Consider the following 27,677-nt stretch of genomic DNA (forward strand, 5'->3'; position numbering starts at 1 on the left):
AAACCACCACCTGTGTTGCAGAGCCCACGGCGTCTGGAGGAGCTCAGGACCTGCAGACTGATCGACTTAGTTGTTGTGCCTGCAAATGCAGGTGAGTGACTCCTTCATTCCAGGGGAGATTACTTCGGTAGTCCTTGATGCTTCACAGGCCTTGGAAGGTTCCTGTATGATGCACAGGCACAGGCGATGCAGGAGACTGGAAGGGAGACGTAGTCAGGCCTAAACGATGTCCAGAGTGCCCAGACAGTAGAAGTGCAGTGGTTTTAGTTCTGAATCTTATCCCATGACGAATCTAGGGACCTACTCCCAGGTAAGCCCTTAAGTACCCTAAGGAAAGGGTTGAGAAAATTCAGGGGACCTTCCCAGGGGAGGATCTGGACAGGGGGGAGGTTACTCCCATGTCCTTTGTCCAGTTTCGTGCCAGAGCGAGAGCCAACGGCTTCCAGGACTGGTTTGAACTGGACTATGCACAGGGACACCAAATGTGCCCCTCATGCAGACTTTCAGGAGCTGGCAAGCACACCCACATCGTCCTAATTACACTAAATCCTGTCTGCTAGGTGGTCACACCTCCTTGTGACAGGATTCCTATTGTTCTTCCTTCCCCTGCTCGAGCTTGGCTCAGCAGCAGGAGGGCAGAAATGTGTCTCTGGTCGGCAGCAACCATTTTGTGCTGTCCGGGACTAGAAGGCTGGTACGGGGAACACAAAGAGCCTAATGGAGGGCTCATCCAGTGCTTGGAATCATACCTCCCACACCGTTTACGGTATGGGGGTATGATTCCAACATGTTTAATACCAAACATGATAGGATTTGTTGCAGCCGTTTTCGAGATGGTCATCGCCCAATTACACGGTGCCTCTCTATATAGTATATGGCTGCTTCACTGACAACCCAGGAGAATGGACTCCGTAGGCTGCAGGGGTGTCCTGCTGGTGCAGGGACACTTAAAACTAAGCATCCTGCCCTCAGGATTGTAAAGGCCTGCTATAAGGGTGGCTTATAGGTTTTAAGTGCCGTGACCCTTAGATATAGTAAACCTATATCTTCATAAGTGGTGCACGCACCAACTTACACGGGCTGCAATGGCAGGCCTGTAGTTCCATTTTGAATGATGGTCTCTCAGGGGTGGCATAATACATGTTTCAGTCATGGGAGGCCTCTGGGCGACCTATGCCCTAGGTACATGGGTACCATATACTAGGGACTTATAAGGGTACCCAAGTATCCAATCTGGGATGTACCTAAGTACTGAACACAATAATTTAGAGAGAAAGCAGATAGACTGGGGTCCTGATTAGCAGGATCCCAGTCAGACTAGTCAAAAACAGCATCACATCAAGCAAAAAGTGGGGGTAACCATAAGAAGCAGATACTACTTTCCTACAATCTGTCAGATCACTATTAGCAGTAGCAACATGTCAGGTGGCTTGCTCAAGGTTAGCAGTCAACAGTCCCCTTTAGCGCAGGCAATAATTAGTACAGAAGGAGACTAAAAGTGGGAAGGACCCCATGATTGTGCGTACCCTTCACTGGGGCATGTCGCCTCACCTTCCCGCTCTGTCATTCAGCAGCTTGTGGATGCAATACCCATTTTTCTCCTTTCCGTCCTTTGGGATCCTGGGCAGCCGGACTCGTGTGGGATCCTTCACATTGCCCAGAACTGGATTTCTTTGTTTACAGTTACAAGGCTGAATCTTGGGCCGGACCCCAGGGTTTGTGGTGGGTTTGTAAGGAACCAGCTTTCACATCAAAACATGCTGACAACCTCTGGCTGGATACAGCAGCAGGTATTCCCAGCTCATGTGGAGGACAACGAACAGCCCCCAGGATGTCCCAGGACCAATGTGGTCCTCCTCGCCAATGTTGTGTTGGCAAGTGGCACAGAAATCAATCGCCTCATATCACTTTCACCTGCATCGGTACTCAGGGTACATTTGAGCCCCCCCCCAAGCAACAATTTTGATGGCAGAGGTATTGTTGAAATGGAGAGAATCTACCCCTTCCAATAGTATCTCTCTTTAGTGGATCCCTGCTTGGGGATCAAAGCAGGAGGGTGACCTCTAAGCAGGGATCCACCCACTAGACACCAGGGATTTCTTCTTTTGGGGGAGGGAGTGCCCCCCCCCAGCAATGGGCTACTACTTTCCCGTCCCCATGTACAACAATCTTTCAGCTCCCCCCTGTTCCCCGTAGGCAGACAGGGGGTGTTTACTCCCAATCTGACCATCAGGGATTAAAAAGCCCACTAAACGCCAGGGAAATTTTGGCACCACTAAAAAAAGGAGTTGAGGCAGCCTGCCCACTAATGGGGCTGTGCCACCACCTCATAACGGGTTACCGCAATGTCCTGCAAACCTCAAAGTTTGACTAAAATCACAGATTCTCCTCACATTTCTGAGTGGGAAAGTTCCAGCAGCTGAGGGGACACAAAATTCCTATGACCCAGTGTTTCTACACTTCAGCCGATAAAAACTGCATCTCATTTGTGTGGCTGAGCTGAGCGTCTGCAACAGGAATTAATTAAACCAGGGATCATGTGCAGACCATATTGACTTGGCATGGTCCCAGGTTGGAGCTGTGGGCATTAGGCTCACCCACACGAGCAGGGTACTATTTTTATCAGGAGAAGTGTGGTAACACTGGGTGGTAGAATTTGTTTTGTGGATCCCAGCAGATTTTGGAACTTTATCTCACAGAAATGTGAGGGAGCGAGCTCTTTCCCCAAGTTTAAGGTTTGCAAGGCACTGTGGGTCAGAAGAGTTAATAAGTTCCATTCAAGATGGGCCCCCCTGGACTCCTCTGGGTGTGTAGTTTTCAGAAATATCTGAGTAGTTATTCCTGCGGGGTGGCCGACCCTAGGTCCAATATTGACAGCTACCCACAGTGCAAACAAACAAGGGTTGAATTTAATTGGAAAATTTCTCTATGTTGCGTTTCCTGTCGTGGGTTCTAGGCTCAACCACACAAGTGAGGAACTGGTTTTATTGGGGGAAAGAATAGGAACGCTGGGTGGCAGGACCTGGTTGGATCCATACAGATTCTGAAACTTACTGTAACAGAAAATGTGTTTTAGCCAAAGTCTGAGGATTACGGGCATTGTGGGTGAGAAATTGTAGTGGGTGCATGCAAGCCCGACCATTGTCGACTTACCAGAATGAGTAGTTTAAAAAAAATGTACAGATTTGGTAGGTTTTGCTGAGTTGCGACCGAGGCCAGGTCCAAATCTGCAGCTATCCAGATTACAAAAATAAAAGTGTACATTTTGATAGGGAATATTCGGTCTCTTCATGTTGGGCTTTGGAGACTTTTGACTGCTGTGTGCATTGCGCTCACTTATTCAAGTATTACCAATTTTTTTATCAGAATTGGGGGAAAACAAAGTTGTAGAACATTTTTTTTTATAACGAAGTGGATTTATGTCCATTATTTGCTTCCTGGTATAGGCCAGTGTGCAAGAAAGAACCATTTTGAAAACTGCCCTCTGAATCGGATAATAGTGTGGGTGTGTGTTTTGGACAACCAATACACACTACGTATCCTGCATCCAGAAGTGTCTTATTAGACAAGGCGGTATGTCACTTTCGTAAATCGAAATTATGGGCAAAAAATTCACATGAAAACGTTGTCACCAATTGCTCTGTTTTCTGAACAAACTGCAAACTAAAACCATAAAATACAGGAAAGTTTGACTACTAGTTAGAAAAAAAAACTGCGTTAAAAAAAGTTTAGATTTTGTTTGCTACTGTGCTTATCCCTGAAATCTGAGGAGATGGTATCATAGCACAATTTTTTGTTTACGCTATTTGCAGCTGAAAATGCATTCTTGCACAGCACTTTTATTATCCCCCCAAAAGACACAAACAACTTAAAATGTACATATGTTTTCGCGAATTTGTCGGTTCCCTCTAGCCTGTGGAAAAAAGTTAGAAAGGGTAAGAGTGGGTGTTAGGGAAAGGGGTGGTGTGCTACAAGGGATAGCCGGCGACAAGCGAAAACGTCTAACACTGAAACCGTCGTCTTCAGCCTAGCTCACCAAAAACGAGAAGAGCATGATGGGAAGATTGAACCATAACAGGCAAAAGAGGAGGTAGACAAGAAATAGCCCCGCCCTCTACCCCAACCTATTGGAAGGCTTCCTGGTCACGTGACCTCCAATTCCCGCGAAACTTTACTTAGAGAAACAGCCGGTCTGCAGAACGTCACGTCCCTGGTTTCTTCCATTCTCTATTGTGATCTTACCCGGCGTTGCTATAAGAGACGTTCTGTGACCGGGTGGATTGGTCACCTTTTCTCCTGGGCTCTATTTCAGAACACCGTGTACCTCTTCCATTGTGACCCGCAATGGCCCAGCTTCGGATGACCGATTATTTCGCCCAGAGCAAGGCCGGCACCCCGTCCTGCTCCGGGCCTCGAGGAAGCAAGAGCCGCAAGCTGCTGGCCGAGCAGCCCGCCGCGATCAGCCCCTCGCGGACCGTCGAGCTCTCCCTGCCCCGCACGCCGCCTGGCACTGACCCACCCGCCCTATGCACCCCCCGGTCCTCGGCCACCAGGAAGAAGCGAGCTCGTCCAGAGTCCGACAGCGACCCCCAGCCCGTGGAGGCCAAGCGATCAGCCCGCAAGAAGCTCATCCTCCCTGGGGCAGAGGTGCCGGTCTTTGAGCAGGTAAGAATCTGATCGATCTAGAGAGTGGGGGAGGGTTTTGCACGGAAGTTACGTGACTAACTAAAGAGGGGGAGGACGCGACAATTGTTTCCAATGTCGCATATATCAAACTCGAGCTCCGGAAAGGTCCTTTTCAACTACATTTCCCCTGGTTAGCGCCTCGATGCAGGTACGTTTATTGGCAAATGACAAAAGTGTAATTTATCATCCTGTGGATTAGTGTGTGCGATCCTTTTGTGGGTGTATTGGGACAGGGCACTTCTACTGGAGAATGTAACTTGATTAGTTGGGGGGGGGGGGCATTAAGTGCAATAATACACGACTTTCTAAAGTGGACGTGGCTATACAAAGCAGCAGCAATGGAAATGGGCGGAGATACCTCGATTGTTACGATGTTGTGGGCCTATGGTGGGTGATCTCGTATAGTTGAGGTGGTATCGAGTATGCCCATTGACTGACCTATTTGAGTGGGGAAAAAAGGAGTAAATCTTATGGATGGGTATACATTTCAATTAAAGTGTGTGTAAAATGCAAAAAGAACAATTGATGGATCGAATGCAGAACGATGTCATACATTCACCCCAGTACAGAGATCTGGGCCTGAATCCATCGTTTTTTTGCTACTCATGCCATTGCATTTTGAACCCAGTCATATGTAGATCAGTCTTGACCCTGTGCCTCATGGGAACAGTCCAGCCCGAACTGCCAAGCCAGGTCCTCCCTGGACTGGAAACAAGCATCCTAGGACCAGTTTCGGGGTTTCACCCCTCTTCAGCCAGGATAGCTTGATTCCAGTGTCATGGAGAGCACGGGACACATGTCTGAGCATACCCGCCCCACTCGGGGTGACAAATGCAAAAACAGTTGATGGGACAGGATGCAGAACAATGTCATACATTCACCCCAGTACAGAGATCTGGGCCTAAATCCATCGTTTTTTTGCTACCCATGCCATTGTAGTTTGGACTCAGTCATATAGATCCGTCTTGACCCTGCTCCCTATGGGAACAGTCCAGCCCGAACTGCCAGGCCGGTCCTCCCTGGCGAAGAGAGCTATAGAACGATGATGGATTCAATCCAGCTCTGTGACTGGGGGTGAGTGTCTGAAAAGTTTCTGCATTCTGTCCACCATCTCCTTGTGTTTGCTTTGTTTGCCCTAAGTTAGTAGGGTATACCCAGAGATGGGTCCCTTGCTCACTTTGCCACTGGATTCTAGCTAGCCTGGCTGATGAGGGGTGTTACCCCAAAACCGGTCCCAGGATGCTTGTTTCCGATCCAGGGAAGACTTAGCATGGTGGTTCGGGCCGGACTGTTCCCATGAGGCACAGGCTCTAGACTGATTTTGCATTTAGCTGGGTCTGAACTGGGGTGGCAAAGTGAGCTAAAGAGCGATGATGGATTCAACCCAGATCTGTGACTGTGGGTGAGTATCTGAAAAGTTTCAGCACTCTGTCCACCATCTCCTTGTGTTTGCTTAGTGAGGGTGTATAAACCTGTGGAATTAAAGTGGTGACAAATTATTTGTGGCGTTCTTGTGTGCATTTTGCGCGTAGTGTACCCCACCGTACTTGTTTTGTATGGTGACGCAGACATCCACTGTCATGGTTGTGTGTGTGGTGAGTCTAATTTTTAAAACGCCATTTGCAGGTTGTAAGTCTGAACTCTGGGCCAGTTATTCAGTCGTCCACCCCTACATCCCTGGACAAGAATGCCAAGAATCTGGCCAACGGCAGCCTTTCACCCGGACTGAGGCTGGACAGCCGATGGCAAGAGGACCCCGATTTTCTGGAAGTGAAGGTGAGTCGAAAGCACATTCTCTCTGGCAGTAGTTACTGGTGTGTGTGGCTTTGTGCATTACAAAGGTTCAGAACTCCCTTATGACACACTTGTACAGCATTTGAGATTCCCCGAAGTGGTTTAAATCCTTGTTTGCGAGTATAGGGGCTACATAGCGTGATACATATCACCTGTTACTAGATTGTGGGGAATAACATGCACATTTTGGTGTTTAGCAAACCAAAATCTGAATGGTACGGTAAATAACATACCTATTTCCCCTGTTAAATTTTTGGCAGGTTTTGACCTGCCAAAATATATCGAGATTTTAGGTATTTACCGCATCTGGTAATTATCAAATACATTAAATTCCTTCAAATTTGTAATTCCGACCCAAGCGTAAACAGGAGTTTATGCATGGGTTGGATTTAACTGACCTGCTCCTGATTGGGCCCCAAGTGTCGGAGAGGTGTGTGTGCCTCCATGGTTGTGCATGCCATGTACATGTAGCTTAATCACTTGTGGTAACCATTGACCTTTCAACCTGTGGTGCTGATGTGGCTTCATGTCTGGCACCTTTGAGCTACCCTGTTTTCTACCTTGCTCCATTGCGTAAACTCAATTACATCTTTAGTTGGAGAGCCCCCTTCCTGTATCTTACCCTGTCTTTTCTTTACAGGCCGAGCCAACCCGAAACCTGGCTGAGCTCCAATCGCGCATGCAGAGAATCCAAGAGCTAACCCAGAAACTAAATCTATCAACCTCTCCGGTGACCAAGAAACCGCCAACAACATCTGTTACTAACACTGCCTCTTCCCCCAAGGGTCTGACAACAGCCCTGCCTGTGAGAAACACCTCCGATCTCAAGACTCTCCAAAAACAGCTGAAAAAGTTAGAAGAGCGGAAACGGGTGCAGAAAGCCAAAAAGCTAGAGGAGGAACCCATGCTCATTGAGTCTGGGAACAGAGCGCAAAGGAGTGAGGAAAGGTAAGTGTACTGTGGAAGTGATTTTGAGCTACTGGCAAAGCATACTAGAGCCCAAATCTTCATTGTGGTTCTTTTGGAGCTAGTCTTTGCGCTTTTGCTGGTGTGGCCTTTTTAGGTCTCGGCTACCGAAGGCTGGGCTTGCGCAGTCTTGCTTGTGAGATTTAATGTTTTTCAGTAGTGGGGCTTGAACCCGCCCCTCTTCTCCATTGGCTGGCCTCTTAAATGCTGGTCAGCCATTGGAGAAGAGCTTTGTCTTTCGAAACAAGCCCTGTCTTTTTCGGATTCGCTGGCGTGTTTTTTCGCTTCTTTCTTTTTGAAGCCCGTCCCTTTTACACTGGTGGGTGTGTTTGTATCTTTTGTTGTTTTTTTACAGGCGCGTTCTCGTGTTCATTAGGTCTCGGCTACCGAAGGCTGCGCTTGTTTTGTATGTGCACGCTGAGCGCGGTGCCAAACCTTTCATGTCAACTTTTTTTTTTTAGCTAGCGTTGCAGCTTGTTCCTCATGGTCGTGCCGTGCCTCCCGCCCCCGGTCGTCCACTACGCTTTGAACATTAGTAACAACACGGACGCTACGCATAATATTTCAATACACAATTCAATCAAAGGAAGGGAAAAAGAAGAGAGATCCAAGAATAGAAAGGGAACAGATTTAATAATTAGATACACAATAGGTATATACAATTCAAAATAACCATAACTAACACATGTGCACTGACAAAGTGAAAAAGTGAACGGCGCAGTGACAAAAGTGTGGAAGTGACAACAAGGTACGGCGAAATGATTTAAATAAATCATTTCGCCGTACCTTGTTGTCACTTCCACACTTTTGTCACTGCGCCGTTCACTTTTTCACTTTATTGTCAGTGCACATGTGTTAGTTATGGTTATTTTGAATTGTATATACCTATTGTGTATCTAATTATTAAATCTGTTCCCTTTCTATTCTTGGATCTCTCTTCTTTTTCCCTTCCTTTGATTGAATTGTGTATTGATTGGTCCTCTTATTCATTTTCCCTGTTGAGACATTGTTTTTTGCTACTACATATACCCGGTCTCCGCTGGGCTAACGGGCTTGCTCCTGTTTTTCTTGTATAACGCATAATATTTCAGCAGGCGTCCGCTTAATAGCTAGCGTTGCAGCTTGTTCCTCATTGTCGTGCCGTGCCTCCCGCCCCTGGACGCCCGCTACGCTTTCAACATTAGAAACAACACGGACGCCATGCATAATGTTTCAGTGGGCGCCCGCTTAACTCTGTCCTTGCCAATGCTCGTCTCACATTTCAGGCGTTCAGTAACATTATTTTTCCACATTTCAAGCGTTTATTTATCTCAACGCGGCACCCATCTCACAGCCGCCGCGCTGGTCATTAAGTTTTGTTCTCTCATCGTTGGGGCAACCTGAACACCTATCTGGCCCAGTCCTTCGTAGCAAACTGTAGGTTATGTACAATGCTGCGTTATGCTCTTCTGCATGAGGGTTGTGCAGTGGCGTTTCAGCCAGCAGCTGATTTTTACTTTGTTCATCTTCATGTGGTGAAAAAAATGTTTCATATTTTATTTAAAGCGGGGCGAGCCGATATGCTTTCTAACATTTCCCAACCAGTAAAAAAACTAGGATATTGCCTCCACTCACCCTTGTTCTAGCTCGCACCAAAGTGACACTGCATTTACATTTCTAGTCGATTATGTGTCGATGTGCAGGCAGGAACTGCAGACGCGCTGCCTGCTTCAAGGTCTCTGGTCACAGCAGAACAATTTAAACGTATTAAACATGCCCTGTGAGTGTGAATGCTTCTTGCTTCACACCCACACAGGAATGTGTTAACAAGATAAACCTGACGTAAAAGTTTGAGAAAGCGTAACTTGTTGGAATGGTCATTAGTTGCACGTTTTAAGAATACACTGAGCTCTTTAACTTCTTAGGTTTCCAGTTGCACAGGGGGTATATCATAAGATAAGACGGGCTTCTCGGCCTATGTGCAATATTTCTAGTTTTATTCAATGTATCTCTCTTAGCGAAAATCCACATTTCTCTCATTTGTACAAGAGGTATTGAAGAAGTTGGCAAGATTTAGATCTAATAGTGCTACAACAGTCACCCAGAGGTGGTATGTTATCGTTTGAGGATCTGCGAAGTGTATATGGAATCCTGCAACTAGGGCTGTATTTTTTGGGGGGGGGGGGGTGTTTTTTGTTGTTGTTTGTTTTAGATGTGGGTGGCTCTATTTGTGTGGGTTGCTCTATGTGGGTGACTATATGTGTGTGTGGCTGTGTGTGGGTGCAAATGCAATAGGTCTTGCATTTGAGAGAGATTAAGCTATTGACATTGTAAATAACAATGCCATTTCTTTAACTGTTTTAAAAACAAATATGAACAAAAATGTCGTGAGCAATGCCAATAGCTCTAACTTTAACAATGCCAAGACCATTGCATTGTAAATGCTTGTTAGATCTTGCCTGAGTTGGAGCATGCAAGATTTTTTTTTTTATCAACTTGTGTTTTCGAGGCTGTCCATCGCTTAGATTGGTTGGCTTAATTGTTACTCATTTGCTTGCTTTTTGTAAACTGGTGCTTGTGGCATCATTCACTTCTACTTCTTGTGTTTTTGCCCCTGCCCAAGTGCATCGCTCTAGTACTTATTGTTCCGCTGCTCCCTTAATCGGGTACTACTTGTTTTGTCTCGAACACCAGTGTCGGGCAGTTATTTTAGGAGGGGGCGGTGGACGGGACTCGCACATCCATTCACTCATCCTCTCCCGCCCATCTAATCTAACCCTTTGTTTCTTTTGTGTCTCTATTGCTAATTATCCCTTTCTCACATTCTCCATTTAACATCCCATCTACTAACCCACGCTCCTGCTCTCCATGTCACAGTGGGAGAGTACTGTTCTCTCTCCTCGCCCGTCTACTAGCCCTCTCTCTGGCACCCAGACGCTGCTGCTCCTTCTTTCTCTCCCCCCCCCCCCCCCTCATTTCCCCTGCGTTCCCTCTCTGCACCCCTCTTTCACGTCAGGGCCTTTCTCTCCCCAGCTATGCCTCCTTAACTCTGCCCTTGAAAAGGATGGTAGTGGGTAAGGTCAGGGCCACTGGAATTATGCGATTCTGCTGTCATGGCAATTTTCGCATAATTTTGTATTTGCCACGTCATTGATCCAGCTGCAGATTGTAATAAAAACGAATTTTTATGTTTTAAACGGAAGAAAAGGTACAAAAACTATAGCGACTCTGATTCCTGCGCATGCACCGGAATGCTTTTCGCCAGATTTGACTGGCATTTTTAAGTTACTTATTGCTGTATTTGGGTGTTAAATTGTAACTAATAAAGTGCACCCTATTCCCAGACACTATTGCCAGGTGTACAAATATTGAAGTAAAGCTATGATAAAATGTGCCTAATTATGCTGCATAATTTGCCTTTTCTTGCTGCATAATTTGTGCAACCCTGCCACATAATTTGGTCCTCTTCCGTCACACAATTGCAGTGGCCCTGGATAAGGTGTAAAACCAATGGTAGGTGCAGTAGGCTTCATGGGTTCACTGAAAGTCATGCCAGGTTTCATAAGTTTAAAATACATAAATTAACAATAAGGGCGACTAAAAATATGTGCACTGGCTGCAGAATTGGATGAGTTGGGCAAGAACAGCCACAATCCAATGTAATGGAGCGCTTCAACAGACAATATTTCATTCCGCTGTTGCACCACCAATTTTTACACTAATGTACACCAGTGAACTGTGGCAGAAGCCAGAAGGACAATGTCGGGCTCTCCTTTTACGAAGTGGACCAGAGGAACCAACACTTTTTTTTTATTTTATTTTTTTATTACAATTTTTCGATATGCTAGATAGCAGCCACACTTTTCTACAACATAACTTTAACACATTGGCATTGCCAATAGCTCTTGCTAAACACTTCAAAGGTTCCAAAGGCGAGACCTATTGGCTATGCCAATGCTTATGTGTTGCTTTTAAAAACACATAAACAAAAGGCAATGCCATTTACAATGGCAGTAGCTTAAACTCTCGCAAATGCGAGACCTATTGCATTGAAAATGCTTATTGAAATGTGTAGCCCAGATTCTTTAGAACATTAACCCCTTCAGTGCCCATGACGAGCTGGACTCGTCATGGGCCGCGGTGGCGCTGTGCCCATGACGAGTCCAGCTCGTCATAGACCCCGCCCGCTAATACAACGGCCGGCACAGGGCGGGGAAAGGGGCGGGCACTGAAGGGGTTAAGTTTACTGTAAGAATGACAAGCTCTCTGCAACGTGGCTGCCTTCGCCCTGGGTCACTGGAATTGGGAGAGAGCGGCCATGGCGTTTTTTCACATAACTAGATTTTCTGTGTTTGCCATAATTCATCTGCTGCATTATCTGCAGATTGTAACAAATTGTTACTAGTTTAAATGGCTCACAAGTTACTAAAAGTGCAACAACGTGTTGCCACGCAATGGAATGCTGTTTGTAAAGGTTGACTGGTCACCTTCCTGTTGCATACTGCTATATTTAGGTGTTAAACTGCTACCAATGAGGTGCAACCTATGCCCAGACAGTGTTGAGTGTAAAAATGAGGTAGTAGCCCGAAACGTGCTACATGATTGCTTTTCTTGGCGCAGAATTTAGTCAGCCCTGCCGCATAATTCCACTGCCCCAGTTTTTGGGCGATCTGCACTTGTTTTGGGAACTCCATTGGCTGTAAATTTTAATTGGCTGTTGTATTAAAGTAGTTAATATTTAGTGGGGTTGTTTAAAAGTGCACATCCGAGATTCAGTAATGTTTGGAAACCCCTTGAGCATCAAACACCTTGAAGTTCATATTTGCTTTGAGTGCCTTCTCGTAACATGAATGTGAGATACTGGCTCACTTCTCGTGACAAACCAGCTTGTGGTGATTGGGGTATTTTTCTGATGCACAGCGTTTTGTGCCCCACCATTGCAGCTCAGTGCAGTTGAGGTCTTGATTTTGAACCTAGTTTTGGAAACACGCAGCAAGCTTCTTTAAAGATAAAATGTCTTTTAAACTGGTTACCCTTACATCAAAGTTGTCGCTGTTAAGTCGTCTTCTGTTGCTAGAATCGTACACACTTAATCTTACCGTAATGGCAGAGGCCTGCTGATACTCGTGTGTAGCTTTTGGTGTTTGTATTTTTTTTCTTTTCTCTAGCGTCTGATATTTCGGTGAATTTTGCTGTGGTGTTGACTATTGGTTAGATGGGCAATCTACTTAACTATTTTCCATGTATAAATCTCACTGTGGAATGAAGGGCTCGTTTTATAATGGCTTGTGCTGCCCCTCCAGGTCTGAAACCTAATCTGGATTCTGTCTTTTGACCTAGGAGTGTTGTTGCCACCAGACTGAATGCTCCAGACCACGTATTCAGTTTGATTGCCTACATAGGTGATAACCTCTCCTAATCCTATAACGTTTTTTTTTTTGAGTACCCGATCATCTTAACTGAGGTGACACCAGTATGGGTGCAATTTTTCAGACAAGGCAAAAAAAGATGTATACGAAAGATGTCAAAGTGAAATTTATTTTCGATATTTATTATGGCTGGTTTTGTTTGCTTTATAACTCTTATCGTGACCCGCCGCATTGGATATATATATATATATATATATATATATATATATATATATATATATATATATATATATATGGTATCTTAGTGATCGCATTTGACATCTATTGGTAAATATATATATTTTTTGTAATGCTTGTTCTTTTGTTGGACAATGTTCAACTTTGTGCCTCCTTTCATATCTACTAAACTTTTGGTGCCAGAGGCTGGAAATGCATAGTTTGTTTTGGTGCATTGATGTTTGAGGTAAAGCGTGCACTGGGCATTTATTTCATTCGAGCTTCTGGTAAAAACTGATGCGTTTCAATGTTTACATTTGGACCTCTTCTAATTACTTCCTCTTACTGGTCTTTCCAGCCCGGTTCCAGAGAAAGAGCCAGCATACCAGCGTTTCCACACCCTTGCCCAGGATGTGCCCCCTGGACTGTCTTTGCCCTACAAGTACAAGGTGCTGGCCGAGATGTTCCGCAGCATGGACACCATCGTAGGAATGCTCTTCAACCGAAGTGAGACTGTGACCTTCGCCAAAGTGAAGCAAGGCGTGCAGGATATGATGCACAAGTGAGTATGGGCTGGCTGTTGGAGCCAGTTCTTCTGCTGTCGTGCGCTTTTGAGTGTGGGCCTGGAAGCACCCCCTGTCAGGTGTCTCCAACCATTTGTGTAATAAGAGCGTTTTTTTTTAACATTTTTTTTTTATTTTTATTGAAAGACCATGTCTCAGAGTATTTGGTGTAGGCAATACAAACTTTTTCTATTGTGTTGCAGGCCCTTTGAGGAGAGGAACATTGGCCAGATTAAAACGGTTTATCCCACAGCCTACCGTTTCCGTCAGGAGAACAATATCCCAACGTACAAGGATGGCATGAAGAAGTCCGACTATCAGCTCACGCTTGAGCCCTTGGTGTCTAATGGTATGTTGCTGCTCTCCCACCCAGTGCAGCCATTGTAGAGTTAAGGTGTTCAGTTGCTTCTTAGAGGCCTAGGATGAATTTGACTAAAAAGCCATGTTTTTTTTTTTCCCCCCTTCTTAGACAAGACTGATGGACGGTCGCAGCTCTCTGCATCATGCCTTCTGGAGCGGCGTCGCATATTTGGTGGCAACATCCTGAACATAGTAAAGAGACATCATCGGGTAAGGACGTGACTGAGAAGAGTAAAGGGTGAATGTGTCGGAGCGTCACATCTGCTCTTCTGTCTTTGCATTCACTTCATTTGGAGTTGGCTTGAGGAGGTACCATGAAGCAAGTGTTCAGGACATCTTAGAATTTTATTTGCCAAAATATAATCTGCTGTGTTCTCGCAATCCAAGGCTATTGAGGCATTGGGGTGAAAAAAGAGTTAATTATATTGCAGGTGACGTGAATCTACATCCTTTTGTAGATAAAACGTTTATTGTTTACTTGTGAGTGCTGTGTACCACTTTTTTTCGCCTAGACTCTAGCTGAAAGACCATTTACAATTTTGGTCTGACATTCCAGGCATTAAATGGATTTAGGAGTTTAAACTTGCAACTTTTTAATGTTCTTCCTGTGCATATTTAGGCACACAGACTTTACCGACCATGTGCTTTTGATTGCAACACATACACACTAATTTTTGCTAGACCCAAGAAGCAATTTCACGGTTTTCTGTGCAGACATCAGCGCAGGAGTGTACCAGGGGATCAGGACGCATGTGTGCCACATGAGTGGCTCTCACTGCAGCCAGTATCCTTTTGCACAGTTATTGGGGGTGGGGGGGGGGCGGAGTGGGAAGTGCGCAATCCTATTCAGTATACAAATAAATCCAGGGAATATTGTGACTTCCTCTACAGTCCAAATGCAAGATGCTGTCTAAGAGTTAGTATATCTGTGATGTTGTCATAGTTGACCTCTTGTGTTCAAGGATGCCCCTTTCCTTTCTTGAGTCCTGAAGCATTTAAGTGCTGAACCTCTCCTATTTTTTACTTGTTTGTGCTGTGTTTGCTGCACTTTAGTAATAACACTGCTTTTTCTGGACAGGATTTCCTGGGGTCTCTGGATTCTCGCTTGATAGTGCCTGATGACAGCATCACCCGCTGGCACCCTCGCTTTAATGTAGATACTGTGCCGGATATCCCTCCCGCTGAGCTCCCGCAGCCTCCACAGGTCAATACGTTGACGACAGCGCAAGACGTGCTGAACAAGGCTCGGGGCATGATGACGCCCAAGGTAAAACCATACAATGAAAATTGTTTCCATGTATAGTTAATTGAACTGCTCAGAAATAATGGGCAGAGAATATAGTAGATGGTACACTGCGAAAGAAAATTGTATTTGTTTACATTAAAGGTTACTTGAGTCCTAATGGGATCTGATTGGGAATGAGGGTGGGGTGAGACTGTTCTTTACTTTGGGGTTGATGAAGTACAGATTCTAGCAGTTGGCGTGCATGTGGCATTGACAAAGGCATTCTGTGGTGCACCAGTGTAAGTTAATCGTGGCATGAGCAAAATAATTATAATTTCAGCAAATCGGAGCATTGGAATACAGCCATGCCACCTAAGCACTACATGAATATTGAGTCAGCCCCTTGTGTGGGTAATGTTGCCGAGAGATTAGGGGTGGGCAGTAAACTTCACGCCACCTGCGGAGCTTTGCCCGCTCCACCTGGAGTGTGGAGTTCTGGAAAAACTCCACGAACAATAGTGTTTTTCCAGCTTTTGGCCCGCCAACAAGAAATTGAACACTAGGAAAAGCCCCAGTGCAGTTTTTCTCTACTCGAGCAGCAGCAAGCCGTAGAGCCCTCTGACCAGCAGGTGGTGCTGTGCGCACTAACTACGCAGTGCGGAACAAACTCTCGGCACTAAAAATAAGCACTACATGCCGAAATTCCGCTGCTTGTAGAACTCCGTGGAATCTGAGTCTTTATGTAATTCCGCATACTAAAACTTCTAGTTCCTCACACACCTACCAGAGATGTCAGAACAAAATGCAATACACTGGACCATTGTGAATGAATGCAATACAGCAGGCAGTTTGAAGATCCTCGAAGGAAAGTTACATTACAGAGGCTATGTTGGTCTCTTGGAGAATGTCATTTGGAAATTAACATTACTTCGTTGAATATATGCAGCAAAAATTAATGGAGCTCAAACTAGATGAGACATCCATTTGGAACAAGATTGTGTTGATGCCTAGTTAGCGTAAACCAGAAAAAATGCACTTTAACCGATCATGTAAAGTTGGTTTCAAAGGCAATAACCTCTTAAGTGTACACATGTGAATTTGATTTTATATGACTATTCTGCGCATTAAGAATGCACAATTCTACTGATGCACCAAAAAACTTCTACCTAGAGTCCTACATCCAAGTTAATACTTGGTCCACCAGGTTGACGTTAGAAATGTCTCCGTTAAAGGCTAGGCTTAAGGACCTCTGCTGGAAAACGCCTGTTCCCTGAAATAGTCTCCTACTTTCATCATGTGATTCTCTTTGTGGTTTTACCCTCCCTTCGAACAAACCAAACAATGTCTGGGTGTTACCTTGTTTGGTGGATACTATTCATATCGCTGTAAAAACTGTCGTAAAGGGGTGATGGTATGTGTTATGTCTCTGAATGTGATATTCTTATAATGCACGCAAATGCCCAGGGGGGTCTTGGCGACTGTCAGAGTGCATCATAAGCCAGAAAAGTTATTGTTCCCATCAGTCCTTCCTTACATGCCTATCAACCACTTGTTTGCTGAACATTTGTCTGAGGGAAAACCTGCACTGCTGTATGCGAGGACTGCTTGCACTGTTCCTGCATGTGTTGCACACATTGTGTGTGAGGGAAGCATGCATTATGGCGGCTTGTTCTGTGCTAGATTCATAATATATCAGACAATATTGGCTTTTCAGATCTTGGTTTAGATGGGTATGGTGCCCTTTTCTGATTGGAGCTCTGGGAAAATAAATTCTGTCAACACAATATACCTTTCCATTCTCATTCTTGCCTCCCACCTGCCTTAATTGATTAGTTAAAATGGATTTGCTTCAATTTAGATATTTAAAACCTTATAATTAAAAGGCATATTTTACTGTATAAAGTGCTCATTTCCTATGCCCATCCAATTGTCCAGGTTGCTTATTCCCTCCCACTATCTCACCCACCATCCGACAAAACATTTTCCAGACTTGCTGCACAACCACACTGCTGTGGTTGAGCAGCATGTTAGTTTAGCTAAAATAGGCTAAACCAATAGCTGTCGCAGAGGCAAGACCTATTTGCTTTGCCAATGCTTGTTCTTTATTTTGAGAGGAGTAGGTTGAGGAGCCAAACCACAAAGCCAAATCCAGAGCAATTGACTCTGGCAATGCTTGTTCTTCTGATTTGTTCCAGCCCTACCCACTCTGACACGCAATAATATCTAGCTGGTGCTAAGATGAGTTGAATATCATGGTTCTTTTACTCTGCAGTAACACATGCTACCTTTTTCTCCTGTATAGATGGAAAAAGCTCTTGCAAATCTGGCCTTGCGGACTGTGGAATCTAACGTGGCAGAGACAAAGGAAGCGAACCCCGTGAGACCGGGCCCCGTCGCCAGCGTTCCTGTGGCATTGAAGGGAGTTCCAGAGTCACTCCTGGAGAGGGTGAGTACTACTGCCCCAATACTACGTCTTACATTAGTAGAATGTTGCATTTATCCTCCATATTCTCCCCTTACACTGGTGACTACCATGCGACCCAGTGTCTTGCATCAAGCTGGTCTGTTGTAAAGGTGCGCGAGTCACCCTTTCCAAGTACTCTGAACTTTATAGTTTTGCAGGGTGATACTAGTGAGTTGTTTTCTGAGGTGGAACTAGGTCCGTCTCATTGAATGGTGAGAGGCATTTGGAGAAATGTTATAGATTCTGTCATGGAATTAAATATTAGACCAAGTGTGTGGTTTTTATTTTTTTCTAAATATTCAAATTTAAGCCTTTTAAACTTGGAACAGGTTTGTATTAGGTGCCCCATTTCTCCCTCCCCCCCCCCCCCCCCATCCCCCCCCCCCCCCCACCCCTCCCTCATAGCAGGGCAGTTTGATAGGCTGTGAGTTTCCTGCCATTTTCAGTTGGTCTGAAAGTTTGCGTGCTCCGCACAGCCCTATCTGTTGGCCCGCTCGTTCGGTTTTGGCTTTAGTTTTCTGCAGTCTGATTCAATTACAGTGTAGGCTTGTGTGCAGGAGGTCCAGAAAAATATCCAAAAACAATTCTCAGTCTGCATCTTTTGAGAGTTTGTGCCCCTTATGTCAGATGCCTCTGTCCTAGCGGACAGGGACTGTCCAGAGACTTCTTGCACTGCTCTCACAGCCATGTTGGGAGCAAGCTCACCTGCTTTTAGGTCACGCCTAGATGGATCGCATTTGCTATCTCGACATGCCGTCTACTTCTGTGGGCTTTCACCATGCCCATAACACACGCCCATCGATTTCATTCGTTGCTTGGCTGCCTTTCAAAATTCCTTTGGTTTCTTTGATAAATGATTTACATTTTCCCACCTTTTGGCTTTTTGTTCCTGCCCTGGAGACTGACCCCGTTACATGGATCAGTTCACTTCTGGCCATTTACTTGGACGCCTTACTTTTTTCTTTTGACTGCTTGCTGTGCCGTCTCCAGCCATCCTCCTGTTTTGTGTTTTATTTGTTTGTGCTGTGATTTACACATACAGCGTGTCATGTTTTATAATTATTCGTCCCTTTTTATATTTTTCTTTTTTAAAGATTTGTATAGTGCAAACATGACCCTAGAGGGTATCGGTGCTTTACATTCTAGGGTAAGTAGGATACAGTTGTAAGAGTAGACACTAGTCGCGTCTATGAGAGTAGCATGGTTAAACTGGTATCTGTTTGCCCATCAATTTAATAGTTATACAGAGTATCGGAATAATAGGCAGGTAAATAAACCAAAAAAACAAAGTATCTTAGGGCAGAAACTTGTTCATTAGAATAGTATTCCCTTTTTTTTTTTTTATGAAGCGGTAAATGAGATTCGGCGGACATCCGGTGGCCGAGTTCTTCGGGGTGATACCCAAGAAGGCTCTGTAGCTTGTTCTTTTTATGGAAAATCTGTGGTCTCTGTAGTAGTGAACTCACTTCGTGAGGATCTGCGTCCCCCTGATAACTCTAGCTTTTGTGCCAGATGTATGGGTGTCTTGAAATGAAGGGCTTCGAGTCATGCAAGCAATCTTTAGCTGTATTTTTGCTTCGTACAGGAGCCAGTTTAGAGTTTTTAGGGCTGGAGATGTGATTATTTAATTTGTGCTGATTATCAGTCTGGCCGCAGCGTTAAGGGAGACCCTAAGCGTGCCCATATTGTATTTAGGAAGACCGCAAAGACTGGAGCTTCCATAGTCTCATCTAGGCAGTGCAAGAGCCTGGACCCCCAGCTTAGTCGTCCTGTGGTAGGAAGGGTTTAAGTTTCCTTAGTATGCTCCTCTGGTAATTCGCTCCTTTGGTGGCATTGCTGATGTGATTCTGCATATTCAAGTGTTTGTCTAGTGTAATTCCAATGGATTTAGTGGAATCAATAAAGGGAGGAGTACAGTTGAAGGCTGTCAGATGCTTCATCCAGAGGCCTATCTTGGGAGTGCGATGAGGAGGAATTCTGTTTTGGAAGTGTCGAGGTTGAGATGGTTACCAGTGAGCCGGTTTTGAGTGTTCTTCAGGGCAGAGTAGAGTGAAATGAAGTCCCTTGTTTTCTCTTTTCCTGTAGCAGCAGCGAAAAGATATTTTCACCCAGACTGTGTGCACTTCAGTTCTATCATACTTGCGTGTTTTCTGCAAACGTACCTTTTATCTAGTTTTATTTCCTGGTGTCCGGTTGTCCAGAGGGAGCGTGGGGAAGGGTAAAGTTGACCTGGCGTAACAACTACGTCCACGTTGCCCCCTACATAAAAGGAGGACATCATTGTTTTAGAGGGTGGTACGAAGTGAACTGGTGTTGGAAGGTAAAACGTAGGGAAGAGGGTTCTTAGTATAACATTTTGGATACTGAAAACCAAATTAAACCCCATCTGTATTTAAATAAAACTGTTACAAGTGTGCTGCAAATTAAACGTAATCAATTTAGCTTTTTTTTTTTTCCTGGGTTGAGAAGTCCCAATATTAAATCATGAGTTGGGTGGGCCTGTGATAACCCTTGAATATCAAGGGCAGCTTGCTGCAAACCATGGCGGCTGCACCAAGCTGCGCTTGCCCGTAAACCTCGTAACATTCTGCAGCAGACTCGCCTGTCTGGGGAACGCACAATGCTGACCTGCTGCCTCTGATTCCAGGCAGTGCCCTGTTGCACACCAAAGACCTGTTTCGGACAGTGCATGAGGCTGAGGCAGACCCTGCGTTGCAGGGGAGATCGAACTCCGCAGCAACTGGCGAAAAGATCGGGAAGTGATGGCTTGCCTGGGCACAAGGGTTGTTCTGCAATATCTGTACTTTTAATAACCTGAAACTGTTACAGGATCTGCTCCTGTCTGCCTCCCTGGCCCATTTTCTGTTTTACAGTCATGTAATCTAGGGATGGGTAGGATTACTGACAAATGGAAGTGATAGCTGAAAATCTATAATAAATCTCAGTTGCTGGTAATTGCTTTGACCACATTACAGTACCTCATTCTTTGCTCACTGTACCTACAAAAGGGTGTCAACCATATTCAATCAACATTGGCCTTGCTCCTGTAAAACCGTTTTAGCCAAAAATACCAATGCCATTAACCCTCCTCCTCCTACAGCGCCCCCTTCTGCCTCCAAATTAAAACACAAGCAACTCTTTAGTTCCAGCTTCTCTTGCTGTCCTGAAATATGTTGGCCAAGAAGGTTAAAATGTTCTCACATCAGCTCATTTCTATTGTGCAACATGTACCCCTTTGACACTTTCTCTTGTGATAGCATAACTTGGTTTATAAAGCAGTCTATAATCTGTTTATAAAAGTTTCTAATGAAAAGGTATTGCCTAGTTTAAACTGACATTGAAAGCATGAGGTTGCCCTGCTGCAATTCCACTGGTATCACCTGTTATCAGTGAAAACGTACTTCACAGAGAAACCGCTCGGGTTTGTTAAGTGTACATGTAGAAGCTATTTCTATGGCGCAAAAGTAGCTGAAAGGCAGTGCTTAATGCATTGTGAGGTATTGATTTTTAAACCCTTCCCTAAACTTGGACCAGTAGTCCTGATGTATGTGGGAATGAATTTCAAGATCTGGGTGGGTACATGTTTGAATTTTTTTTTTTTATGACTGTCTGGTGTCCTGGCTGGTTGCAGGTGTGCAGAGAACCATCAGATGGTAAACCGGTCTGCTAGATAAGTGGGGGTGCTGTCCTAATGGCTTTGCATATAATGTACTTGGTATTGAAGATGGTGCGTGTGGAAAGAGTAGCCAATAGTTCAGTTGGGTGGGAAGTGATCATATTTCTTCAGGCCCTGAAGATGTGCTGCCGCATGTAGGATGCTCTTAAGGGGTTCGAGTGGGGAGTCTGGGAGACCCGAAACATAGCGGCCAAAGTTTCAGATTGCTTGTGTGACATTTTTATAATTTCAGTGTAATTATGAGTGACCTTCAATGACTGAGTGATACCTTCTTGTGAGCAAAATCAAGCCATAATTGGCCTTGCCACTCACCCCTCTCAACCATACAATCCTCTGTCAGACCATGACAGGCTCCAGTTTACCTACGTCAGACTTGGTATGTAGTGCTATCAGTCGCATATGGGACATTGGAGCAGTACAATACTAAAGTCACTATCCACCACTGCGTCAAGTAGAACTAAATTTAGTGAATGTTAATCGAGGATTTCATGAGATTAATGTAAAAGAATGCATTTCTCATTTATTTTGCCTAACCTGCCAGGTCAGCTCTTTACCACTTGAGGTTTGTGTTCTTTGGCCAGGCTGGGAAAAGGAGGGTCACTGGCTGCAAAAGCATGCAGGAATTGAAAGGTGTGAGCATCACGGTCGGACTGGCCTATAGGGCAATTAGGCAGTGCCCTAAGGTCTGGTCTGCCAGGTCAGTGTGTGTGCGCTTTTCTTGTTTGTGACCCTGTTTTGTGGTCTGCTGTGCCGGTTTTCACTGATTTATTTGCCTGTTAATAAAACAAACCTCACATGGCTCAAATTCATTAAGTTTTCCATTCCTTGCAAAACACTTGTACGATCTGTCTGAAACCTAGCACAATTTGCAATCATGGTGAGGTCTGGTCACTTAGTGGGGCACTTTTATCTTGGTTCCTGGGCATAATTTCTGTCCTAGTCTGAATTGGTCGGAGTGGACCGAGAGTCACGGGCAGTGTGAGCTGTCCTCACTGGGAAGTGATAATTATCCGGTTTCTGCAGGCTGAGACAGACAGTAATTGAGTAGGGACACTCGCAGGCCCTCATGTGCCCCCCTCAAAAACACCCATCCACAGCAGCACGACCTCTTGAATAGTGGAAGAAACGAGACTCCGTTACACCACTGAGGGAGAAGCTCCACAGTAGCAAGTGCTTAAACTCTGGAGGCTTGAGTCTGCAATAAGAGGGCGTTATTGTTGAACAGATGGGTATTTTCATAAATAATCAGGTTAGCGCACACATGCTGCCGGTGGCTCTGTGTGGAGACTGGAGGGGACCGACTCGCCCAGCTCGTCCTGATCTTTATTTTGATGGTTCTCTCTGCGGCTTTGTTGTCTCCACTTTACTCTGTTCTTTTAAAGCTCGAGTCTACGTGGTGCAGTTAAATGACCGGGAAAGGGCCCTGCAGAGAGCTGGACAGCTGCGAGGAGAAGAAGCCACAACTTTGTACCTCCCGCTCCTGTCACAGGCTGCAACACTCTCCCTTTATCAGCCCGGGCTCCAGCCTGGAAATAATTCGCCACAGGGCGGTGGACATGGATAATTTAGCCCCACAGCGGGGCACGGGCAGCAGGTGCAATCAGCAGTGATGTGAGCCAGCCGAGCAACATGATTCCGGCGTAGCCGGCAAACCAGTGAGCAGCCAGACTCCACCTCCAAGTTCATCATAAAATATAATTACCTGCTCCCTGGCAACAGAACATGACGTCTCTCCGCCACGGCCAAGTTGTAACAAATTACTTACTTGGGGCAGAACCCAGCTCTCTGGCTAGTAGCTTTTGGGCACTGCCTGGCCATGACATCAGTGCGTCTGATTCAGAGCGCTGCGGGAATCTCAAAGATACATTGTCGAATCACTGTGAGCAGCTCAGCTGATGGGAGCGCCCCTAGTATACGGGAGCAGCCCACGCATGGCACAGGCACGTGCGTGCTGCCAGCTGCCTGGGACACTACTTTAAAGCGCTTGTGTGACAGCGAAGACTATGAATTAGGCGTGACAATGCATTTCAGTGTGGTGGTGCGAAGCACCCCACTGAAATGCGGTTGTCAAACGCCTGTTGCGTGATACTTGGCAGGCCTGCACAGTGCATTTGTTATCGCCACCCAGGTACAAGAGTACGAAGACTTGTACAGTAGCTCTAGTCCTCTTCGGAAAGAAACCGTTTCACTTTACATAAGAGAGCTGGTTTTGCGTTTGTTTTTTTGGGGGGAGGGGCGGGGGCAAAGTTTTTTTTTTTTTTTTTAGTGTAAGGATGGCGTCCAGAGTAAATCCCAGTTACTTGACTTTTAGTGAAAGTTCTGGGTTTGAAGCAGTCAACTCTAATGTCAGTTTGTACTGTTTATCAGTTTGTTTGTTGCCCTTCGCAAGTAACTGAAATTCTGTCTTAAGCTTTAGGTAGGTGGTGGACATCCAGGTCTGGATGATGTGCTGACAGTGTTTGAATGTCTGAGGAGACTTTCATGTAGATTTGTGTATCACCGGCATATTGGTGAATCTGTGTGAGTAAAGCGCCAAGTGGCTCCGTGTAGAGGTTGAAGATGACCGTATGGAAACATGGAGGGTGGGGGCTTACTCTGCAGGTGGGAGATCGCTTGGAACAGGATGTGTCCATGTATATAAACTGGTGTCTGGAAAAGTAGGAGAGCCAGTGAATGATGTTGCTGAATCTCATTTGAGACACCATGGTATTAAAAGGGTGGGATGGTCAACAGTGTACATAGGCATTTACGAATATATATATATATATATATATATATATATATATATATATATATATATATATATATATATATCCGTGTAAACGGTTGTTGTTTTAAAAAAAAAAAAAAAAAATGAATACTCTTAATAATCCTCACCCTGCTCGACTACTCCAGCTGATTCTTACACCGCCTTCCCAACCTATATTTAAAGTAGGATAAGTAATCGCTACCATGAACCATTAACTTGTATTCATCGAGAGTCTGTACCAGTGCAGAGATCCTTTACCCGGGACCGACCTTTGTTTACTGCCCTCCATAGGTGCTGAGAATATGCTTCTGGTCCATGACTTCGAAGTGTAATACATCTTAACTACTATGAGGATAGAAGCAGACCTCCGATCTAAAGGACCAAGAGCCACTGACTGAAGGCCGTGTGAGTTATATCTCTTGCGTCAGACACTGGGAGCGAGCTGACCAGAATCTCCTGCTGGAAACTGAATAGCTGGAGGGGGCAATTATTCCAGGACGCAGGAGGTGATTCTGTCCAGATCTGCCCCAATGGGGATTTTATCCCAAGTACTAGGCAGTAGCCGGTCTGTTGCAGTTAATACCCCCACTCTTGAAACAATTTGAATGGTCTCTCTAATCCTTTCGGATTTGAGCATGTTCGGAGTTGTCACCAACCCGAATTCCCAGTTTGAACTGGTGGAACCTGTGAGTCTAACAGTTGGCCCTGGTTCTGTCACCCTGCAAACAGATTGACTGTAAATAACCCATTTGCCTCACATGCCTCAAGTTCGATACCCCATGCAAATTGTGCGCGATCTTCGCTTCCAATGCCCTTGTCGCCTTCCAGAAATGTGTTGCGCTCCCCAACTGTGTATTCCTTCTCCATGCGTTACTTTGCACAGGGCACTGGGGCTACTGACTTTAGTAACTGAACCAGACCCTGGCTCGGGATAGCTGGCCTTGATGAACCTTTGCCTTACGAAGGATCTCAGTTACTGTTAAGACTTCGTATATTTTTGTGGAAGCTCTGTCGCGTGGGTAGAACCCCACTGAGTTGTCCCTATGGCATTGAGGGTTGCCACGCAACTTGGGCTGATTCATCATAGCCAACATTTTACTTCTCTTCCCTCTTTGCCTATTTTAAATATTAGTTAACCCAAGGTCTCGAAAGCGGAGACCAAATGCCCTTTTATAACAAAGGTGTTCTAAAGGGGCTAGTGTTTGGTGTGTAGTGGCTTCACCATGGCCATGCAGAATTGTTCAAGTTCTTGAACTTGAATGTACTGTCATGATCTATTGATGCTCTAAGGAATCCGGCAGAGGTGCAGCCATACTTGAATGGCAAATGTTCCAAAGTACCAGTTTTTTTTCGAGGAGCTAACGTACACACTACCTGTGCAACCGTAGTGGTACAGCAGACTAATTATTGTTTACCATCAGTAGAACAGTCTTGGACAGCAATTGCTCAAATATCTTTCCCCTGACAACAGTGCACCTGTAAACACATTACAATGATCGTCTTTGGCCCCATTGAAATCTCACTGTATGCTCTCTGCATGTCTTGGAAACAAAGTATGAGGCCCCCTTTGTAACTATCAAAGTGACGACCCCTTGCAAGCAGGTTTGCAACGTATCATTCGATTCCTCTATATCCCTGAAATCGTCCCGCATCTGTATACCAATATGGCTCTAGTGCTTCTGTTGACCATTTCCCCATTTGTCCCATATGATCTCATTATTAGGAGCCCTGCAGACAGTGAGTGGCACAGTCCTCTCACTTCCCCGCGTTATGGATGCGGTTTCTGGTTCTTGCATCCAGACTTTTAATGACAATACACACGTTTTTTGTGACCTGGTCCTGGAGATTTAGATAGCCACATGATCTCCTGGGCATCGTAATGAGCATTGAGAGCTGATGATTGGCCTGTCTGATCTTGGTTCAGTGTAATGCAGCTTGACCTTCCGGTGAGTGGTCCGATGACCAGCCTGCGAAGAAGAAACTGTAATGGTAGTCCTCAACCAAGCAGTGGTTTCCGACTGCTGTGGAAAATTTCCAGTTGCTTTCAGCTGATCATTGTTGTAAGTCGTGCCTGTCGGCTGTGGACGTGCATTTAGAGGTCATTGAGGTTAACATCCTAGCTTCTCATTTTGTTTTTCTGACTTGTATCCTTTTGTCATCCCCCCCCCCCCCCCCCCCCAACGCTCCACCCAAAAACCAAATCTTTCCAGTGAACCACTCATTTAAATGTATTTCTCAGATCCGTGCAAAGGAAGCTCAGAAGATTCAGGCCTTAATGACCCGGAACCCTCAGCAAGAAGAGCGGCTGGCCGTGATGTCCAGGCTTCCAGAACTGGCCCGGATATTGCGAAACCTCTTTGTGTCTGAGAAGAAGCCAGCACTGACCATGGAGATCTCCTGCAACAGAGTGATCGGCAGCTATCGCTCCTCAATGACGCAGAGTAAGGCTTGGCAGGTTCATGGGACAGTGTCCCTTACATGGGGGCTTGTTTGGGAGGCAGGGTGGTTGGATGGTGCTGGCGCTGAATACATTTTCTTCCTTTTCTCGCCACAGATGGTTAGGTTTTGTACTTACTGCCAGTGGCCAAAAACATTTCCATAAAAATGTGCTTGGCACAGCTACACATGTATGATTGAAGTTCTTTTTAATGTGTCGGGCTATCATATAACTTTATACCTTGGTTGTTATGTCGTGCGTCTTCCTTGCTCAGTCGACATGCAAGTAACCTGCATATTTCTTCTTTGCTGTAGGAGAGATGGAGAAACACCTTCGCCTCCTTGCTGAACTGGTGCCCAGCTGGCTTGGCATTCACACAATCCGTAAAGAAACGTACTTAAAGTTGGATAAGACTGTTGAACTCTGCGTTGTTGTAGAGGCTCTCGATAAGAAAGTGAAGGAAGAAGAAAGACTGTAACCTCGGCCTTCACTTGGACTCTATTTACACTGGAATGGGATTTTGAGCTTTGCACAGCCCTTTCAAAGGGTTAAGTGACTGAGCAGACTTTTACTATTGCAGCAGATCAAAGTTTTGAAAAGTTAGTATTCGTTACCGGTAATACTTGATGCAGATCGTGCTTTGTCTGAAGTATGTTGCAAGACTATAGGTACCTGGACAGGACTATTTTGGTCCGCCTCTACAGGTCTTTCAAACCTCATTTTTGCTGGATCAGTTTTCCAATTTTTCTGCAGCAGATGCCCCCTTTAAAAAAGGCTTTAATCTGCCAAGATTTTAGATTCAAAACGGAACGCTTGATCAAGCTTAAGTCGAACTCTCAGCAGGATTTATTTAACCTTGTGTGTCTGTGGTTTTAATGCATTGTACGATCTACCAACTATAGTTTTATCAAGGCTGTGGCTGATGTGTGAAGGGGTGGATTGGTGGGGAAGGCAAGGGTCAATACTGTTTGTTGGTTTGCACCACATGCCAATTTAAATGGGGGTTTGAGAGTTAAGACCACCCTTCAAAATCATGAAGTTTCTAGTCCCTTTTTACAGAGCTCGCCTTGTTAATTTGCACATTTTTGTATTTTTAATAGCCTATGAAGTTTGGGTCTAACCTTTGTGCCATCTGTTTGACCTGGTTGTATGCAAAATATTGTTTTAATTAAAAAGATCCTTGTTAACTACCA

The 27,677-nt window shown here is 45.2% G+C and overlaps 1 protein-coding gene across 1 annotated transcript; it reads left to right on the forward strand.

Annotated features, from left to right (window-relative positions):
- Positions 1-4,173: 4,173 nt before the first annotated feature.
- LOC146776428 (DNA replication factor Cdt1-like) lies at positions 4,174-27,677 on the forward strand. The gene is made up of 10 exons (XM_085637733.1): positions 4,174-4,665; positions 6,313-6,462; positions 7,121-7,428; positions 13,369-13,572; positions 13,777-13,922; positions 14,043-14,143; positions 15,012-15,200; positions 17,461-17,604; positions 26,287-26,488; positions 26,799-27,677. The coding sequence occupies exons 1-10, from the start codon at positions 4,345-4,347 to the stop codon at positions 26,960-26,962; spliced, it is 1,929 nt and encodes a 642-aa protein (XP_085493859.1). The 5' UTR covers positions 4,174-4,344; the 3' UTR covers positions 26,963-27,677.

The sequence above is a fragment of the Triturus cristatus genome, chromosome 12 (genome assembly GCF_964204655.1).
Source record: "Triturus cristatus chromosome 12, aTriCri1.1, whole genome shotgun sequence".
NCBI lineage: Eukaryota > Metazoa > Chordata > Amphibia > Caudata > Salamandridae > Triturus > Triturus cristatus.

Coding starts and splice junctions, on each gene's coding strand:
- LOC146776428 (XM_085637733.1), top strand. CDS start 4,345: ATGGCCCAGCTTCGGATGACCGATTATTTCGCCCAGAGCAAGGCCGGC. Junction 13,573..13,776: donor GTGCAGGATATGATGCACAA/GTGAGTATGGGC, acceptor ATTGTGTTGCAG/GCCCTTTGAGGAGAGGAACA. Junction 14,144..15,011: donor TAGTAAAGAGACATCATCGG/GTAAGGACGTGA, acceptor TTTTCTGGACAG/GATTTCCTGGGGTCTCTGGA.